The sequence below is a fragment of the Meles meles genome, chromosome 17, assembly GCF_922984935.1.
Source record: "Meles meles chromosome 17, mMelMel3.1 paternal haplotype, whole genome shotgun sequence".
Taxonomy (NCBI): domain Eukaryota; kingdom Metazoa; phylum Chordata; class Mammalia; order Carnivora; family Mustelidae; genus Meles; species Meles meles.
In genome coordinates this window covers 67,521,612-67,541,830 of record NC_060082.1, presented here as the reverse complement: position 1 = coordinate 67,541,830, position 20,219 = coordinate 67,521,612, and the positions used below count along the sequence as shown (strand labels likewise).

The window sequence follows — 20,219 nt, the reverse complement described above, 5'->3', positions numbered from 1 at the left end:
ATGTATATATTCAATAAATGTGATATACCACATCAACAAAATGAAGAATCTATATTATAGTATCATTTCAATCAACATATTCAAAACATTTAATAAAATTCATCCTCTTTTCATGATAAAATCTCTCAGTAAGTTAGATATAGAAGAACTATACCTCAACATAAAAAGACCGTATATGGCAAACTCACAGCTAAACATACTCAGAGGAACAAGTTGAGGAACAAGACAGGCTGCCACTCTTCCCTCTTTCATTTAAAATAGCACTGGTCGTCCTGGTCAGGGCAATTAGGCAAGAAGAAGAAATAAGGAACCCAAATCAGAAAAGAGGAAGTAAAATTGCTTCTATTTGCAGATGACATGATGTGATATATAGAAAACCCTAAAGATGGGGCACCTGGGTGGCTCAGTGGGTTAAGCCTCTGCCTTCGGCTCGGGTCATGGTCCCAGGGTCCTGGGATCGAGCCCCACATCGGGCTCTCTGCTCCGCGCGGAGCCTGCTTCCTCCTCTCTCTCTGCCTGCCTCTCTGCCTAGTTGTGGTTTCTCTCTGTCAAATAAATAAAAAATATTAAAAAAAAAAAGTTTAAAATAGTATTAAAAAAAAAAAGAAAACCCTAAAGATTACACCAAAACACTATTCTTATAGTGTTACATATGTTACAGTTAGAACTAATAAATTCAGTCAAGTTGCAGGATATAAAATCAATATACAAAAATCAGTTGCATTTCTATATACTAACAATGAACTATTGGAAAGAAAAATTAAGAAAATAATCCCATTTACAATAGTATCAAAATACCTAGGAATAAATTTAACCAAGGAGATTAAGTGTCTGTACACTAAAAACTATAAAACATTGATAAAAGAAATTGAAGACACAGATAAATGGATAAACATTCCTTACTCATGGATTATAAGAATTTGTATTGTTAAAATGTCCATAGAATCCGAAGTGACCTACAGATTCAGTGCAATCACTATCAAAGTTCCAATATTTTTCAAGGAACTAGGGAAAAAAATCCTAAAATTCATAAGGAACCACAAAAGTCCCAAATATCCAAGCAATCTAGGGAAAGAACAAAGCAGAGGCACCACACTTACTGATTTCAAGCTACATTACAAAGCTACAGCAATCCAAAACTAGGATATTGGCATAAAAACAGACATAGATAAAACAACAACAACAACACAGACATAGATCAATGAACAGAATAGAGAGTCCAGAAATCAACCCATCTATACATGGTCAATTAATTTTTGACAAAGGTGCAGAAAAACACCGTAGGAAGAGGATAGTCTCTTTAGTAACTGGTGTTGGCCAAACTCAATATCTCTATGCAAAAGAATGAACTCGGACCATTAGCTTACCCATATGCAAAAATCAACTCAAAATGAGTCTTGGCTGGGATGTAGGTGGACTGGTGGCGGCGGCCGGGGTGGTTTTGTCTGCCTGCCCAGAGGAGGTGGCCATGTTGGCGGCGCCGGGGGACCAAGCTGTGGTGGGACCAAGCCCAGAATCCCGGGAACTGCCGCGGAGGCCGAGGGGCGCCTGAACGTGCCCCCCGGGGGCAGTCGGCTGGATGGGATAGGAGAGTGAGCATGAGCAAGGGCGAAAATAGGTAGGGACCGGCCGTGCTGATGGCCATGAAGTACCATCGGCTGCAGCTTCAGGAGCAGCGCAGGTCTGGTTTGGAGATCAAGCCCCGGTGGACCCCTTAACGGAAAGAAGAAGAAGAACTGTGAGGTGATGACATGATGACATGTTAATGGACTTGATCATGGGAATCCTTTCACAACGTAGAGGTATGTGAAATCTACAAGTTGTACACTTAAATATATTATGATTTTGTCAAATGTATTTCAATAAAATTGGGAAAAATAATGAAGCCGATGTTCTGTGGGTGTTTGAAGCTCCTATACACCTTCACAGGACTCAGCCCGCCCACAGAGGCGACAGGTAACTGACCGTGTCTATAGGTGTTTCTGATGAATTATACTCCTTGGGATGCGCCTGTGACTTGTGCTAACCAGTAGGATACCTCAGAGTAAGGCTGTGCCAGTTCTGGGCCTAGCGCTTGACAGGACTGGCAGTTTCTGCTTCCTAAATTGTTAACACTTGCTTTAAAGAGCCTGAATCACCTTACAAGAAGTCCAGCCCCCCTGTTGGAAACATCCAAAGGATAGACCATTTGGAAGCCATGTAAAGAGGAAAAGAACAGAAGCCACATGGAGAGTGACAGAGAACCAGCTGTTTCAACATCTTCTGGAGCCTGCTGGTGACTCCGGCTACAGGAGCGTCTGACTATGACCTCACTGGAGAACCCAAATGAAGTCAGCCTTAAAACCACCCAGCCGGGCCCAGTCAACCCACAGAATCATGGGAGAGAGAATTAACTTGTTGTTTTAAGCATTAAGATCTGGGGCGGTTTGTTCCACAGAAAGATAACCTCAGCAGTGACTGCTCCACATGACTTCAAGGAGGCCGGAAAGCTCCCCAGTCTGACAACGTCGATGGCGTCATTGGATGCCAGGTTCCCAGGGAAGGGAGTACAGAAAGGGGAAGTCGTTAAGGAAGGGAGAGCAGGAGGCTGGGGTCACCTTCAGGGGACATGAAGGTCCCAGTCCCAGCAGGAACAGTTGCCTTTGGGCCAACGGTTCCAAGGCCGTTTAGCAGGTTTTAGCTTTCCCTTAGGTGAACCCATGTTTTGAAAAGGTAAACCGTTGTAGTGCTAGAATGAAGCCAAGGTCACACACTCATTTCGCCCATGGTTGTTCTGGTTGTGTTCCATGTCTAAAGACCCCTCCCTCTGAACATCAATAGGTGAATCAGTTCCAAGGGAGACCAGGCCTGACTCACAAGTTGGGACAACTGTGTCTTTACTCATAGAGGGCCAGAAAAATCATTGGGTAAGACAGGGTACTTTAAGCACGCATTCTTACATATGGTATGATGTTTTTTTCTTTCCATGTTAAGAAAAATGAACCATTTAAAACCTTGTTTCCTTTACTCTTAAATCATAGGGATTTTTGTTTTGTTTGGTTTTGTTTTTTAAAGGTAGGAGTGAAAACTATCCAGGTCTATAAATGGTTTTTTAAAAAGTAGTATCTTTTTTATTAGTGTGTGTAGGTTTTAAAAGAACTATAACGAAGCATGCTAACTACATAAATATTACTTTACATAGCATTTTTAATCATTGTGAAAGAAGCCATTTGCTTGTTGGTTCTTGATATTTTTCCCATCTATATTCAGATTAATTAAGAATTAATAGCTATCATCTCACTGAATTGTAGCAAGGAGTTTACATTATAAAAGTTTCACATATAAAATTTTATTCTCTAATAGAAAAAAGGGAAGATACTGAAAATTATTAATGTTTAAAATAGCTATAAAATACATTGCCTGCTCTAAATGGTTGGATAGCTTTACGAGTCCTTCCTATGTCTTCAAATATTCACTTCTAGTAAATATCACAGCCGAAGAGTTCCAAGCGAAGTGCCATACTTTGATTCCATGTTTTCGGAATGATGCGGATAAACCTGGAGATAATTGGTGGGTTGAAAAAGTTCTTCACGTGTCCGTTGATATTATTATTTCCTTCGAAAATCTGAAAGCAAAATATGAGAAGGTCTTTAAAAATGATATCGTGGTTATAAAAACCTTACATATCATTTTCTTTTCTTCTGCAATCTTCGTTCAAGCTGAGGGCATCAAGGAACACAAACAACATCATCGGAGATGGTCTTTGGCCGATTACGAAATCCCATGCCTGACAGACCTCTTTAGGGATTCCACCTCCCAGTGATCTGGGTCAGAAAAACAGAGAGGTCTGACCTCTGACGTGGTGCTGTGAAGTGTCTGGGAAACCATCTCTGCCCTTAGCGCCTCGGTAGCTGCGTGACTTTGGGCCAGTGTCTTATATTCTCTGACTCTTCATGTCCTCACTGGTAAATAATAAAAGTCTACCCCACAGGAGTCGTTATGAAGAGTTTTTAAGTCCGTAAATATGGGACAAGGGCACAGTGAGTGACAGAAATGGTTAATTGTCACTAACATTGAAAATAAAATGCAACCATGGGCTTTTACTGATTCTTTTCGGCAAATGCCTTCTATCCTCAATTGAACAGTGTTTTATGACTTTTTTTTCCTTTTACGTCGCAGCAAGTTCCCCGAGATCTACCCAGAGCAGCAGCTGGGCCACTCTCCGTTCATGGCACCGATGCTTCCTGGGCTGTAAAGACATCCAGGTAAGACACGTAAAACCAGCCAAACCAAACCACCCACCAGACAAGCTGCCCAGGAGTCTAAAGAGAGGGAGAGGTTCAAATGCATTTACCGAGATAAGAGCTGAGCCCATGAGGAGCCTTTGGTAAAGGTCACCCCCTTCTCCTGGGTTGTCCCTCCTATTGGCTCCGGCCTGGTTTCTCTTCCTGGAATATTAGGCTCATCTCCCTGATTTTTCCCTAATAGCATTTTGAAAACTCACGGCTGGGGATTAAGGAGCATAATGGAGTAGTTCATCTCGCAGGAAATTGGGTTCCTCATCGGTTAGGAACCTCATAGTCTCCTGCTTAATAACATGACACAGAAAGCTTTATGGCTGTGGGTATTCGCTCCGTCAACAACAACAAGCTGACCCAAGATAAGCTAATACGATGCTATTTCACAGTGGACGTTCCTCCAGACCCCCGTTATGGACTACGTGTTTGTGTCCCCCTCAAATTCTCAGTATTTCCCAGGGGCTCCATCTCCGCAGAAAGATAGCCTGCGTGGTCTCTGTCCCCTGAGCAGCTCCCTGCGGAACTGGGGTTCAGGCTTCTTAGAGGGGAGGTGCATGTCTGTGCATATCTGTCAAATGCAAGGAGCTGCTTGCAAACGTAAGGTCATCTCTCGCCATAGCAGGATGGGAATAGCTTTGCTGTGGCTTTGTACCTTGTCCACCATGGAGGACCTCTGCCTGTAAGGCTTCCATTCCATCCCCTGGTCACTGTATTGGATGCTGTAGCTCTTCACGTACATCTCGGAGGACAGAGACTTGCAACCCTGTGTTACAATCGCAGTTATCTTCTTGATTTTGAGCAGATCAATTTGTAACCACTGTTGGTTGTTGTTTGCCTGTGAAGATGGTGAGGACACACGAGCAAGGCAGATGTTAAAACCTTCCGTTTTTTAGACCAAGATACTCAGAAATGTGCAGAGCTCAAAAGCCTTTCTTTCCTATCTCATCTCTTAGGATTCTCTGTCCCTTGGAGGACTTCCCTGTTCCTTCTTGTTTGCTGACACAAACGTATATAAAAATTTTACTGGGGTATTTCATATATTGTACAATAATGGTTTACTGGGGCGCCTGGGTGACTCAGTGGGTTAAGCCTCTGCCTTCAGCTCAGGTCATGATCTCGGGGTCCTGGGATCGAGCCCTGCATCGGGCTCTCTGCTCGGCAGGAAGCCTCCTTCCCCCCCTCCTCTGCCTGCCTCTCTGCCTAGTTGTGATCTCTCTCTGTCAAATAAATAAATAAAATCTTTAAAATAAAATAAAAAAGTAAAAATAGAACTACTCTATGATCCAGTAACCACATCACTGGTTGGTTACCCCCCTCCCCCGCAAAAAAACCAATAATGGTTTACTTGTTTGTATTTCTTTGAAGGCCGGGATTTATTATTTATTGTATTTTGTTTCCAGATACTTAGCACAATGCATGGCACACAGTTGGTGTTCAAGGAATATTTGTTGAATGAATAAATGAATCTTACTTGAGAAAAAAATACTAGATTGCTAAATTATCTGTAATATTATTCTCTTAACCAAATTTGTTCAAATGCCGTGATGATATTGCTGATGGGTTATCTGGGAAAGGACTGGACAGTATCCTCTCTCTACTTAACTTCGTTTAGAAAAAGTCCCACTTTTCTTTGCCTTGCTTCTGTCAACTAGGCGGAGTTGTCCAGTTTCTTCTTCTCTGATGTTTCAAACAAATGTAATACCTGAGAGACCTAATAAAGCCGTGACTGGGATCTGACATGGTACAGGAGCTGTTCTGTCTCTGGCCTAATGAAATGCTTAATCATATGTTTGCTGACACATATTTGGAGAAGGAGGGTCACAAGGACTAACTGAGTTTTGAAGCAATCTGAGACCGATTTTCACCCTTGGGAGATTAATCATGCCCCAGAGTCTCAGTCAGTCCTACATGAAATAACAAATATTGATACATTTCTTTAACATCACTTATGTGTACATGTATGTATGTGTATATATTGATACCCAGATATATGTATAATTCATATACTACATGCATTTTTAAAGCAAATTAATTGAATTAAAATTATTACATTAATTAATTTTTGTTAATTTTGTAACAGTCTCTAGTGACATTTGGTGGTTTCTTAGTGTATCTTCAGGCTGTATGTATCCAATCCAGGTTGTACCGGTGACACAGAGGTAGGGATCTAGAGAGATCTGGAGGCATAACAGTCTTTCGTAGGCATAAAACAGGTGGGCGCGCCTCCGTTTGCCTGTGTGCCTGCCTAGGTCCGGCAGAGATTTTTAGCCTCTCTAAAGAGACCTCATAAAGACATTTGATTCTAATAGAAAATTAAGTGAAACAGCTGTGATTTAGAATTCCAGATTTAAAATGATGACCTTAAAAATCAGAATTAGTATTTCATCTTTGAATCCATTATTATATCATGAAGACTAAAAGCAAATGATATACAGAGCAAAATTTTTCAAAAAGCTGTAATACAGGGTAGGGTGACAATTATCTGGGAAAAAACTGGATGACATCCTTTCTCCTTAACTTTTTCTTTTATTATTTTATCATTTTCTTTGTATAATTATAGAAATATAGTATAGTATCACATTATTACTTTTGTTATTTTAATTTCTCTAGGTCTCTGTTTCTCCCTCTACAAAATTGCAAAATGAGGCATTTGGGTGGCTTCCAATGGTGGGAGGACCACTGACCTCTTTATCGGGAGAATGGGCTTCCTGATTCCGCCACCAAACTAAGCTAAAATGCTTTAATCTCCTTCATGTTTAAACTTAAAAGGAAAAGTCTGGACCAGATGCTTAGCAAACCCCTTGCTGTTCTTACATTCTGTGAGACTATGATGGACCAGAAATGAGTTTCAAGACACAGATATCAGTTCCCAAGACTATCTGTAGGAGTCCAAGTTCTTCCATTTTCTCCATTCTCACCCCAACTCCCCTTCCGTTGCTGGCAGCCTAACCTACGGATAGGACCTGGAATTCTACGGAGTCCAGGGAACTGGAACGTGGGTGTCTTAAGGGAGGGACAGAGGAGTATAGAAAAGAGGGAAGGGTTAAGTTTACTGATAGAATTATTCTGAGCTCTGATGCCATTGTGATTTTTTAAGTCAGTTGAAGAGTGAAATAAAAATGTGTCAACTATGAACTGTTACCCTAAAACTAAGTCACTGGAATTATCCAATGGATTATTATTAGGGCAACAGAACTCTCTGGAGGATGCTTATTAAAATTGGGCCACTCTTCTATGACCCTGGTTTTACAGCATTTTGCCATGCCTCTAACTGCCCACAGGAATGTCACAAAGTTCTCAAAAAATAGGAACAAAAAAATTTAAATAGCACTATTAAGAAAATTAAAAGTATTGGGGCGCCTGGCTGGCTCAGTCAGTTAAGCGGCTGCCTTCGGCTTGGGTCATGATCTCAGGATCCTGGGATCGAGCCCCGCGTCAGGCTCCCTGCTCAGCGGGGAGTCTGCTTCTCCCCTTCTCTGCCTGCCTCTTGCCTACTTGTTATCTCTCTCTGTCAAATAAATAAAATCTTTTAAAAAAAATTTTAAAAAAAGAAAATGAAAAGTATTGCTAAATTGTGAAAAACAAAGAAAGTATCACAGATCTAAATCATTTATCACTAATACGAGTTGTCTCAGTTAGGAGCTGGCCAACTCTAGCCCAAGGGCCACATTTGGTCCCCTGCCTGTTTTTGTAAATCAAGTTTTATTGGAACACAGCCCTGCTCATTTATGTACTGTTTATAGCTGTCTTCCTGCTACAAGGGCAGAGGTGCATAGTTATGACTGAGAATGCATGGTTCACAAAGTCTAAAATACTTAATTATCTGGTCCTTTGCGGAGGAAATTTTCCCACCCTTGATAAAAATCAAAACTAGACCAAGAACCATGGAGATGATAAATAATCTCTCTGAGCCAAAGTCAGAGCTAAAGCGATCAAACCAGTAGACATCCTAGATTCTCAGACCTAGGATCACAATTGGCAGAAATGTGAGATTATATTCTGACTTCCCAGGACCCCATGTTTCCCTTAGTGAGGGCCTGTGTTTCCTTCTGGAAGGCTGAGAGAGCTCCATTCACAGGTGTCCTCTACCTTGGCTTGCCAGGCGTTCACACGACCCTGGGCATTGAGACGGGCACGGAAGGGTTCCCAGTAATCTCCCCACCAAGATTTTTTGAATGAGGAAGCTGTAATTTGCTTGTTTTCTATCTTTCCATTTTCCATACCCAGTGGTGCGGAGCATCCTGTCAAGAGAAAAGTAATGAGATTAATTGTGCGCCACCACTATGCCCTGCATGGCGTTTCTCACTTGCAGAGGAGACAAGAAAAAAAGTATCACTACCAAGTCACAACAGAAACAACCATTGCCAACGATGATGTTACTGCCCAAAGGCCAAATCCTGCTCTTAAGCTCTACATGTATTACCAAGCGAGAAAACCAAAGAATAGCAAGAAAAAGTAACCAACACTAACTACCAGAAGAATCAGAAGCTAAATTGGAGCCCGAGAAGTCTGACACATGTTCTGAATATTTAAACCCATTTTCCGCCTTCTGAGAGTCATGGAAACTTCTGTCTTTTCTTTGAGGTAGAAAATACTCCTTCACTATCTATGTATATAAGAATATACCCTGTTTCTCTTTCTAAAGAAAAAGCTACAAAGAAGAAGAAAGAATGAACCCTTGGTCGGCATGTTCAATAGCCTGTTTTCAACCCGTGGAGGGTAATTCATGTGAGGCACCACTGCGAAACTCGCCGAGGTGTGCACTTGCATGTCAGTCCTCAAAGCGGGTCGGTGAACGTGAGAAACACCTAGTGAGTGAGCCCAGCCGACGACCCGTCACAACCATACCATCAGCTCCGCGATGCTTTGTTCTTGTTGGTAAATCATGCTGACATTTTCTTGAAGTGATATCTCTCTCAATGAAAAAAGACTTTTAAAAAAGAAAATCTACAGCTAACGCTGATTATATCAAGAAAATGAAGAGATTTTTTTTAAAAAGTCATGCTTCTTGAATAGAAAATAGATGTTTTGAATAGGTCAACAGTTGAATGTCACATTTTAGTTTGACTCTCTGATCTGAACAAACTACCATTTACAACATATACTATATAGAAAGAAACAAACAGTGACTCTATTTCACCTTTGTTCTATTTAGTGGACTTTTATTATGGCCATTTATGATTACTTGGACTTATTTACACCACTGGTCACTTTATATGCCCTGAAAAACAGCAGCTTGCATAGAAAAAACTTGAGTACCTACAGAGAGCGCCAAACGGAATACAGAGTTCAGTCAAGGTTTCAGGACGTTTGGGGGTGCCAGGGTGGTTCAGTTGCTTAAGCACCCAACTCTTGATTTTAGCTCAGGATCGTGAGATCAAGCCCTGCCTCGGGCTCCCTGCTGAACAGGGAGGCTGCTAAGATTTTCTTTCTGCCTCTCCTTCTGCCCCTCCCTGTCAGCTCGCACTCTCTCTCTCTCTCTCTCTTTAATGAATAAATAAATCTTAAAAAAGATGTTTCAGGAATTGGTAAGTAGTTTAAATCTCAGAAACATTCATTGAGGGCACCTGGGTAGCTCAGTGGGTTAAAACCTCTGCCTTCAGCTCAGGTCGTGATCCCGGGGTCTGGGGATTGAGTCCCACATGGGGCTCTCTGCTTAGCAGGGAGCCTGCTTCTCCATCTCTCTCTGCCTGCCTCTCTGCCTACTTGTGATCTATCAAATAAATAAATAAAATCTTAAAAAAAAAACATTCATCGAACATCTAATACATGCCAGTAATGTTGCTCAGTACTTTCATTAAAGTCTGAGTGTGACCTGTAGGACTCTGGAAGAGTCAGAGCTAGTCTGAGTCTCAGTTCTTATTGAAATAGGCCAATGGGAGTTATTCTAATCGAGGGCCTTACCTTGGAGGGCCATGGCAGTGTCCGCGCCGTCCTGGCACTGTTTGGAGACGGTGCCCGCCCGCTGGCTGGTAGAACCAGTCTTGCTCTAGGTCACAACGTGAATGAGAGTCTGCCTGAGCAGAACCTGTTTCATCAAGGTTTTTTGAGGCACCTCGGTGACTGAATAGAACTAATAATTCTATCCATTCCTCTGTATCTACGAAAGCTTGATTCTCTGACAGGCAGCAAGACAGTAATGCACCTTAGTGTCTTACCGTTAACCTCACAGCCTTGCAGCTCCAACCGAAGGGCCGGTCTGTTATAGGATCTAGTTGGAGAGATCCTAATATATCTAGCCACGATAGGTGGGTCAAACCGATTCTCTTTTATCGTAGAGGCATCTGAATTGCCATCAAAATACTAGAGGAAAAGAGGAAAGCTTAGTTATGGAACAATTCTCTATGAAGTGGTTTTATAATAAAGTTTCAGTTTAATTTAATATCATCATATTAAGTTTTCAGGTGGCCTGAATTAAACCACTTGGTCTTAAGAAACTGGAAATACTTTCACTTCCAGAAGGTGGTGTAGGTGTGCCTCGTCTTGCTCCTTCTGCTAAGTACAACTGAAACACAAGAAGCCACTGAGAGATGAAGAGAAGAAGGCAGACCGGCTAGGGTTCTCGGGACCCAAAGAACAACATGGTAGTCAGTGGGCTCCCTGGGTTTCAGTTTTGTCTCAGATATCCCAGACTGGGGAGTGAAGAAGCCACAACCAGGAAATACCAATGGATACAGACAAAAGAAAGATTCTTTTCTCTAGCCACAGGACCAGGAAAGGGCAGTCCTGAAAGCCAGAGAACATTCAGACAATAACTGCTCAACTTCTAGATAAACATCAGAGAAAACACCATGGCCCCTCCTCCACCCAGAGCCGCAAAGACCCAGTGGGGAGCCGAGACTTCCAAGCCCCTAAGACTGCAATGAGTCACCCCAGCACCCTCACCGGGACTGGATTAGAGAAGGTCCAACAGGAACTCAGGACTTTCATCCCTACGAGTTCCTAATAAGTGTCCCACCGCTGTACATCATGGAGTCTCTCCCATTCCCCCCCAACAGCAAAGAAGAGCGGTCCTCCTTCAGGAGGGACCTTGGACTTGAAGCCCACCTGGCAGGCGTGAGGTGTGCCCCAGCCCCTTTCCTTGCCAGAGCAGTGTCAGAAGGAGCAGTGTCAGAAGGAGGGTAAGAGTAGCAAGACGAAAACCCAGAACAATAACAGACAGAAGCCAACAAAACAGAGCCCGTCCTTTGAAAAGATGGAAAAAGGGGCAAATATCTAGCAAGAATGACAAAGCAAAAAGAGATGCACCTTCACCAATATCAGTAGCGCTGCAGACCCTGCAGACATCAAGAGGGCAGGCCAACACCACCTCCAACTCTATGCACATAAATTCAACAGCTTAGAGGAAATGGATCGGTTAGAAAAACACAATCTCAACTTATCCAACAGGAAATAGATAATGTGCAGAGCCAGTAACTAATAAAGAAACTGTATTCATAATTTAAAAGATTCCTGGAAAAGAAATCTCTAGGCCCACGTTGTTTCTCCGGTGGATTCTACAAATATTTCAAGAATTAACACCAATTCTAGAAATCTCTCCCTGAAAACAGAAGACATGCTTCCCAAATTATTTTATGAAGCCAGTATTACTCTGATATCAAAACCAGAAAAATACATTATAAAAAATAAAACTGCACACCAATATTCCTCATGAATTTAAGGGCAAATGTCTTGAAGTTACGAACTCTGTAACTGTAATCTGTACCCTCTCTCCGAGACGGATTAGTAAGGGCTGTAATTAGAGATTTTCACAATCTGTTCTAAGGTATACTGTAAATAACTTACTACAGAGATACCTACTGATAACACAGACACTGGTCAAATAGTAAGTGATTTGCAGGAAGAATGAAACAGATTCAACGTTCTCAGCGTAGTTACAGCTGACTGAGTCCTTCCGTTCGGAGAGCTCTCTTTGGAAGGGGACTAGGGAGGAAGGGGAGTTGGGGCTGGTACACAGGGGTTTGGGGGAATAATCCTGGCTGAGCTTCCGAAAGAGGGGCAGGGGCCTGTCGCTCGGCAGGCAGGGAGCAGGAGGGAAAGCGCGCTGCCCAGAGCAGAACTGGCACGGACAGAGCTATCTGCTTCCCTTCAGGTACACTGAAACAAACAACAAAATACAATGGAAAAGTCAGTAGAAACAAAACTTCAAGGCCCGTTTTTTAGCGTGAGCTCCTGAAGGGGCAAGACCAGATGTTCTACTCCGCCGTCTGCCGTCTGCCCGTCTGAGCGGCCCGGGTCGCTAGTTTGATCCCGAAGTGAGTTTTTGGTGGAGTTTGGAAGTGTCGTAAGTCAGGCTCACCCTTTACTCTAGTAACGGAGCCATGGTCGCACCACTTGCTTTCCCAAGGCCCTAAGAAAACCATGGGCATTTCTACCTCCCGGAAAGGTCTTTTTTTAAAAGACACGATGACAGGCATAGTCACAGTAGCCTAGGGAGCCCGGGTGAGTCTAGGGAGTGGGAAGGAAACGAGGCGCACAGACCATCACGTTCCTGGTGCTGTTCCCCTTGAAGATCTGCCAGTTGGTGCGGTCGGAGCTGTACGCCACGGAGAACTGAGTGGTGTAGTAGGACTTCAGATACTGCTTGGCCCCTTGAGTCTGGATCCCCGTGAGTACGATTTCCCTCTGCATGTCCACCTGCAACACAGCAAAGTCATCACGGACTGTCCTTGTCAACAAGTCACGTGCTGCTTCCATGATTCCCTGTGCAGCCGGCTTTCTTCAGGACTGACCGCCCGAGGTCTTAGCACTAATAAAATGGCTAGAAACAACCCACATGTGAGCACGGAGGACCTGGGCTTGAATCCAAGTTCAACCACTCACTAGACTTTCGGCACTTCATTAGGCCCGCTCTGCCTTAGCTTTTTCATCTGTAAAAAGGATCTCTAGGCTGTGACTAGCACTAACTAATGGGGTTCGTTTTGAGTATGTAAAGTAGTTAGGGTAGTGCCTAGAACATGCAAGAACAAGGAGAAAGTATTAAATCACCGTCACTTTATTGGTACGGTGCTGTCAATATTAATCAGGTTAATAAGATATACCTGGATCCAAGGGTTAGAGTCAAGTTCTGAAGCGGGTTTCTCCGTGATCCAAGCATTATATGACCCACCATTGTTTAATCTTGCTAATTTGGGTTCCCAATAACCTAAATCCAAAAAAGAAAAAAAATTATTCTGAATTAAAACAAACAGACAACCCAAAAGCATATAATTGGCCATTTCCCAAGTACGTTTAGTCCTAAACCTCCTTAGTCCTTTAGACCTCCGCGGGGTCTTCGGCTAAAGTCAGGAGACCGGGCTGTGGACACCAGGCTTCAGCTACCAGGCTGGTTCACGATGGTGGAATCTTCTTGGCTTCACCCTGAGCTTGGTCAGCTGCCAGCCACCACCCACCCCCTTTCCTGCTACAGGTTATGTTTGTCTTTTCTCAGTTATGTTGATGTGGCTGCTGCCCAGTGTGCTTGCCTGAGGGGAGGACGTGGGAGGGACTATGGGAGCCTCCTGATCCCTTCTAACTGACCTCTTGGTCTTAGGAAGGGTTTTGAGGCAGAGTGAGGAAGTTTGGAAGGAGACCCTGGCACCCAGTGGGTGATCAGCAAAGTCCTTGAATAGATGAATGGTTGAATAGATGAATGGTTGGATAGATGAATGGTTGGATAGATGAATGGTTGGATAGATGAATGGTTGGATAGATGAATGGTTGGATAGATGAATGGTTGGATAGATGAATGGTTGGATAGATGAATGGTTGAATAGATGAATGGTTGGATAGATGAATGGTTGAATAGATGAATGGTTGGATAGATGAATGGTTGGATAGATGAATGGTTGGATAGATGAATGGTTGGATAGATGAATGGTTGGATAGATGAATGGTTGGCACAACCAAGAACCCTGTTCGTGGAGAGAGTAGTATGTGGCCAATAAGGCCTTGTGAATCTGGCTGGAACATTATGTTTGTGATCAAACCTGGAAAGGGCATGAATGGGGAGGGTTTTGGAAATTGGAACATGGTCGTAGAAGTAAGGGATCCCCTCGTTGCTCAATCCCTGCCGAGAGTTTGGACTGCCTGGTTAGAGAGTCCGAGGAGCCCTACCTCTTGGTCTTCCCTGAGACAGACTCTATGGGGACCTTATACATCAGAGAGGATGCTGGCGCCTATTATACACTCCTTCCTCTACCGGATGAGCACCTCATGAGCAAAGCCCAGGGAGGAGCAATGACACACAGATTCGACAGGTAGGGGTTGTCAAGGGTTGTTTTTCAGGCGGTACACTGCACAGTTGTAGGAGATGGCTTCCAAAGACGATGATGCTACCACTCACCCAAATGCTCAGAAGCCTTGATCTGTGAATCAGCTATGATACCAGTGCTTAGTCCCATTGGCATCTTACAATCTAAAAAACAGACAACACACACACACACACACACACAGAACAATGAATAATTTTTGCTTAGAAAATACATATAACTGTGTAAAATCTGCATGGCAGGAGGTCATACCTCTGGTGGGTCAGTCATTTGATCGTTTCACTTCACTTTGTGGCACTGCCTTAAATACATCTGGTCATATTTAGTACTAGTCCTAGCAAGACTAGTGACTGGTGCTAGTCTTTAACAGAAACAGTGACACCCTAGAGGAAAACCACAGAGACCCTAAAATTCAAGTAGTTTTATACAGATTTCCATCTGCTTGTATCTTTTTTTTTTTTAATTTGGATTTGCGTTTTATTTGATGGAGAGAAAGATCACAAGCAGACAGAGAGGCAGGCAGAGAGAGAGAAAGGAGGAAGCAGGCTCCCTGCTGAGCAGAGAGTCCGATGCGGGGCTCGATCCCCGGAACCTGAGACCATGACCTGAGCTGAAGGCAGAGGCTTAACCCACTGAGCCACCCAGGCGCCCCATCTGCTTGTATCTTAAAATAAGTCATTTTACAACCTTAAGTATTACCCTCTGTAAGTCTGTTCTCAAAAGTTGACCTGAAAGTTACAGAGTTATTTATATCCTGATCACAAAAGAAAATGCCAGCCACTGAGATGTCTGGACGATGACACAGAGCTTGAGTATTAAGTACTCAGCAAATATTAAGTAAATGCTGGCTGGCTGGCTGCTGGGTGGATGGGCAGATGGAAATGATTTCTCAAACACTGGAAGGCCAAGTTCAGAGACTATCCCAGTCATGGTTGAATTCCTGGTATCTTTTCCCTCCTCTGGAAAATTTCTTACATTCATTTCCCATGAATCACACATCATGAAGGAAGACACTTTATATTCGTTCCCCAACTGAGAAGAATGCCTTTGGGCTGAAACATGGGGTTTAAGTTTCCTTGAAGACTGAAGTTTGCGGCACCATCAGGCGATGGGTCAGAATAAATCAGTTAGCAGTTAGAATAAAAGCATTATTGCCCCTGTCATGCAGAGTCCCAGAGTTCCATATTTCCAGTCTAAAAATTAGGAATGTTCCAGTAGGTACTGTCCTGCTAAAAGCATCACATGGCTCTTGGACGGTACCTCTGTCTATGATGAGAAACGGTGTTTGCATCCCCGCTCTCTGGTTTTCTCCAACCTCTGTGTCCAGCAGCCACCAGCCAGCTTTTGATGCCTTCATTTCAAGAGTTTTAAATGAACCTAAAACAGAGAGTGAAGGACAACATTACACACCCCAAATGAACAATATTAGTTGACAGCTATCAAAGAATTCTTAAATCCCTGCATCACAAGAGGCTTTGGAAAAGAATTTAAGAATGACCCCTTTCTCTTAGGCAGGACTAGAAGTATAGCAAACAGATAAAAACAAAACAATCACACACACACACACACACACACACATTAGTAAAACAACTTGCCCCAGGACTTTAAAAAATCTCCAGCACCCCTTATAGGACAGAAACTTTCATTTAGCTACATACAAAGCTATAAGCTAACTCATACACAGCACAGCTTCTGAGCCCTAAGGATGAAAATGACCTTGAATGACTCATGACTGGGCCTCGAGAACACTGTGTTTCCTTTCTCTCCCTTCATTAGCTTTTATTTTTTTTTATAAGAAAATTAAAATCAAGCATCTTTCTCCCATGTTTTCAAGTTTTCTATTAAGTTTACGTAGTTGAACAGAGGTGCATGAACTATTTCAGAAGATCACTGAAAGACATGTCTGAAACCTCTGATTATCCACTCTGATATTTAATGCTACCCTTCGCTAGTTAATACTTGAATTCTGCCGACTGTAATTCGTGTCTATTTTCCAGATTGTGAGTGAGAATTAATAGCCTATGGTCATCCTCCACTGTCCAATACAGACCACTTAGATTTGAAGATTTGGACGGGCCAGCCGATTACAGCTTCTCAGTGTTTCTGAAAGGAGGACTGATCTGGCAATTTACATCTGGTGAAAAGTCAGGAATAAGTTTCACCTAATCCTGTCTTGTCTCTGATTTTAATAGAGTGAGTCTTTATAGCTTAATGAATGCACCACAGGCCTGAATGAAACAAACAAGAACACCCTTTCCCCTATCCCGAACCAAACCAGTCCTGTTGGGACTGCTGCGCCCTTCTAAGGCTGACTCACACAGCAACTTCTCCACCCAAAGTACTGGCAAGGGACCTACTGCCCTCACTAGCTTCTCAGAGCATTTGCGGAAGACGGGCTGTTTGTTAAAAATGCAGAGTCCCAGGGCGCCTGGGTGGCTCAGTTGTTAAGCGTCTGCCTTCGACTCAGGTCATGATCACAGGGTTCCGGAATCGAGCCCCGCATCAGGCTCTCTGCTCGGCGGGAAGCCTGCTTCTCCCTCTCCCACTCCCCCTGCTTGTGTTCCCTCTCTGGCTGTGTCTCTCTCTGTCAAAGAAATAAATAAAATCTTTAAAAAAAGGCGAGTCTCTGGCATCTGCTGAAGACCCCAAGATCTACCAGATCAAAGGCTCCAAAAGCAAATCTCTGCCTTAGCGTTTGCATTTTAACCAGCTTCCTAGACTTCCACTGTGCTCAGGACCGTCGCAGAATCATACCCCTACCCACTCCTACGATACACAGGGAGGCCTACAAACCACGCGTACCCAAGAATCCTTTGCGGTGACTGGTATGTTTAAGCCTTTTCATTATTCAGGCGGCATTAGCCCCTGTGGTGCTGCAAAGGGCGCACACCTTAGCTGCCTTTTTCGCACTCGGTATGCAGTCTGGGGGTGTGTGTCTGCCCAGCATCTATGCCAGAACCCATGCCCGACCCTCAGGAAGTAACACCCAGGAGGGAATGAGGGCCAGCGACGGCTCCCCTAGCCGGTTTCCACCAGGGACCTCTTTTCCTCGTGCGGGTCTTTACCGGGCAGCAGGGGCCAGACCCCCAGCTGCTGCCGTCGAGTGCCGTTTTCCAGCAAGGTCTGGCCGTGAAAGTGAACCACGTGGATGTCTCGGGAGCTGCCCATGTTCAGCAGGTGTAGCCTCACCCACTCTTGCTCGAACATTCGCAGGCCGGGCAAGTTGTAGATCATCCCATTAATGGCTGAGAGGACAGAGAGTCGCAATCCGTTAGACATCTGTGTACGCCAGCAGAGACGCTGCCGAAGGGCTCCGAGGCCTCCCACCTCACTACCCATCTTCCTACCTGCCTGCCCAGGCATACGGTAAGGACCCCTGTGTACCCTGATATCAGGGAGAGGCTGAAACGGGACCCCCGCTCCCCCCAATGTCGGCCTCCAGCGGCTTCCTACGGAGCGGACCACTTTCCACCCCGCACCTCACACTTGCCCTGCTCTCTGTTTCCTTGACCTTTACAGGGTGGGTTTGCCGGTGCTACAAGAACAGGAAGACGGCAAGAGCCAGAGAAGTGAACTCCAGTGGCCGGAGGAAAGAGAGTGAGGGGATACACAGCTCGTCACCCTGAGGCCTCCTAAATCGGAGAGGGCTCCGAGCAAATCTGGGAATGCGGACGACCGAGGTCCCTGTTTGCTCTCTCATTCCTGTGAGAGCTCCTCGGCTCCCTTTCCCAGTGTAAATGTCTAGGGCTCTCGGGCTTCACCCGCTCTCTGCTCCGTGAAACGTATGTGAGTGTGTGTACATGTGCGCATGTGTGTGCACACTGGCTTTTGGTTGGTGGGATGGTGGGTTGGGTTTGTTCTCAAAGTAGCTCCCGTGTTGGCTTTCAGACCTTCTCTAGCTCCTCCATGTGCCCACCCCCTGCCGGGGACAGCAGCCCGCAGCTGTCTAAGGACCTGGTGCGGGTCGAGGCTCCTGAGTCCTCAGAAGCACGTCCTGTCTAATCTCATGAAGACCTAGAGTCACCCGGGGTGATTCCGTGCAGAGATGGGATCAAAGTCAGAGGAAAATACCATGAAACTCATGGGAGTTTTTGACTTCTGAAGAGGCACGTCTCCAAGGCCTAAGGGACTGGGCCTTCTTTTCATAGTACCAGCTCTTCTTTTCGTCAAAGATCATAAAAAGTAACACGAATTCTCTCATATCCATGGGCGTGTTGCTCTTATCAAGGACTCCTTTTTCACAGATCAGAAGGGGACCTATCAAGCCAGAATGGATGTCTTTTTCCTGGAAGACAGTAGGAGGAAAATGCACAGATTTTCTCTTTCTCAGGATTTCCTTTGCTCTTCTGGCCATCACTGATTATGTAGAAAAGGAAACCTCAGGGGCTCTGAATTTGAAGTTTATAAATGAAGAGCTCATTAAGCCTGGGTATCTCCGATCATCGGATCCCGCGGCACTCATAGTCCCTTCCTCTGGTTCGTCCTTTATCTCAGCATGGCAGTAATGATAGTATCAATGACAGTATCAATGCCATTTAATTACCATTTATTGAGCATCTACTATTATAGCAAATATTTTGCTGGTAGTATCTTATTTAATTCAGAAAACACTCCTGTAAACGAAAAATAAGCTCACTTATTAAATAGACATTACCAAGTGCCTACTGTGCGCTATCCACTGTTTCCCCATTTTTAACTTTAGAAACTGAGGTTGAGAGAAGTCAAGTAACTTTGCCAGGCCCACCCAGTAAGCGACAGGATAGGGACTGAAATCGAAGTCTGCGCTGTCTCTCTAGCAAGCCCACCCAAAATGAAGGCATCTCGACTTTGCAGCTCTTTCATAAAGAAAGAGCAAAACAAAGCTAGTACTTGCACAAGGAAATTGCAAAAACACGTCTTCCTCTGCAAAGTAGTCACTCTGCCTGGGCTCAACCATTACCATACCCCTTCCTCCTCTCCACGGAGCACATGCTTCTTTCTCTCTCACGGTCTTCTGAAGCCAAGTTGTGACAGACTGTTGACCAGAACCCTTACAAATTCCTCATGGAAAGCAAGACATTTAAGGAGAAATTATCTTGACCCTTCCATCTGGTGGACTCAGGTTAGAAGGTTAGGCGAATGACAAAAACTTTCAATGGATGTACCTACCGGGTTCACTGCTGAGTAGTAAGCCCAGGCCCGGCAGGCAGAGCCGGGACTCTCCGGTCCGGATCGGGTGGTGGCGTGCCAGACGTACGTGTAACTGCTGTTTGGCTGAACAGCATTATCTTCCTTGAACCACTCAGGAGAGTCATCTTCGTAAGTCTTTCCCTCTGATGACTTTTCGTAGGAAAGCCCGTGGGCATGAAGGGAATATGGTCTGGATGCTAAATTTTTGAAACGAACCTAGAAAAAAGAATGACCCACAAATGTACTAAGTCCAACAAAAATCCAAATTAAAAAAAATGTCAGTATTATACGCCCAAGCAGATGGGCAGTTCTTAAATGAGACCTACGCATCTATACAGTGAGATATGTTAACTGCCTACAAGTACAAAGTAACCTATATATTACTTCATCTAATCTTTACAACATCCCGTGAGATAGGGCCCAAGCAGTTTACCCTAGGAACACCAATATGTTTGTTCTTAGGCTGTAAAGCAAGTGTTTGGCGCACGTGACGTGACCACAGCAGGTGCCGTAGATCTGAAGA

The 20,219-nt window shown here is 44.2% G+C and overlaps 1 protein-coding gene across 2 annotated transcripts in view; it reads right to left on the bottom strand.

Moving 5' to 3' along the window:
- Positions 1-3,079: 3,079 nt before the first annotated feature.
- F5 (coagulation factor V) overlaps positions 3,080-20,219 on the bottom strand; it is a 69,951-nt gene continuing 52,811 nt past the window's right edge. For both annotated transcript variants that reach the window (XM_045982334.1, XM_045982335.1), the window contains 11 exons: positions 19,676-19,912; positions 18,599-18,812; positions 17,593-17,772; positions 15,788-15,904; positions 14,602-14,673; positions 13,319-13,422; positions 12,759-12,914; positions 10,436-10,580; positions 8,367-8,518; positions 4,930-5,112; positions 3,080-3,604 (listed from right to left, as the gene is read on the bottom strand). In XM_045982334.1, coding sequence (XP_045838290.1) covers positions 3,458-3,604; positions 4,930-5,112; positions 8,367-8,518; positions 10,436-10,580; positions 12,759-12,914; positions 13,319-13,422; positions 14,602-14,673; positions 15,788-15,904; positions 17,593-17,772; positions 18,599-18,812; positions 19,676-19,912 — 1,707 coding nt within the window. In that variant the 3' untranslated portion in view covers positions 3,080-3,457. The remainder of the gene's footprint in view (positions 3,605-4,929; positions 5,113-8,366; positions 8,519-10,435; positions 10,581-12,758; positions 12,915-13,318; positions 13,423-14,601; positions 14,674-15,787; positions 15,905-17,592; positions 17,773-18,598; positions 18,813-19,675; positions 19,913-20,219) is intronic.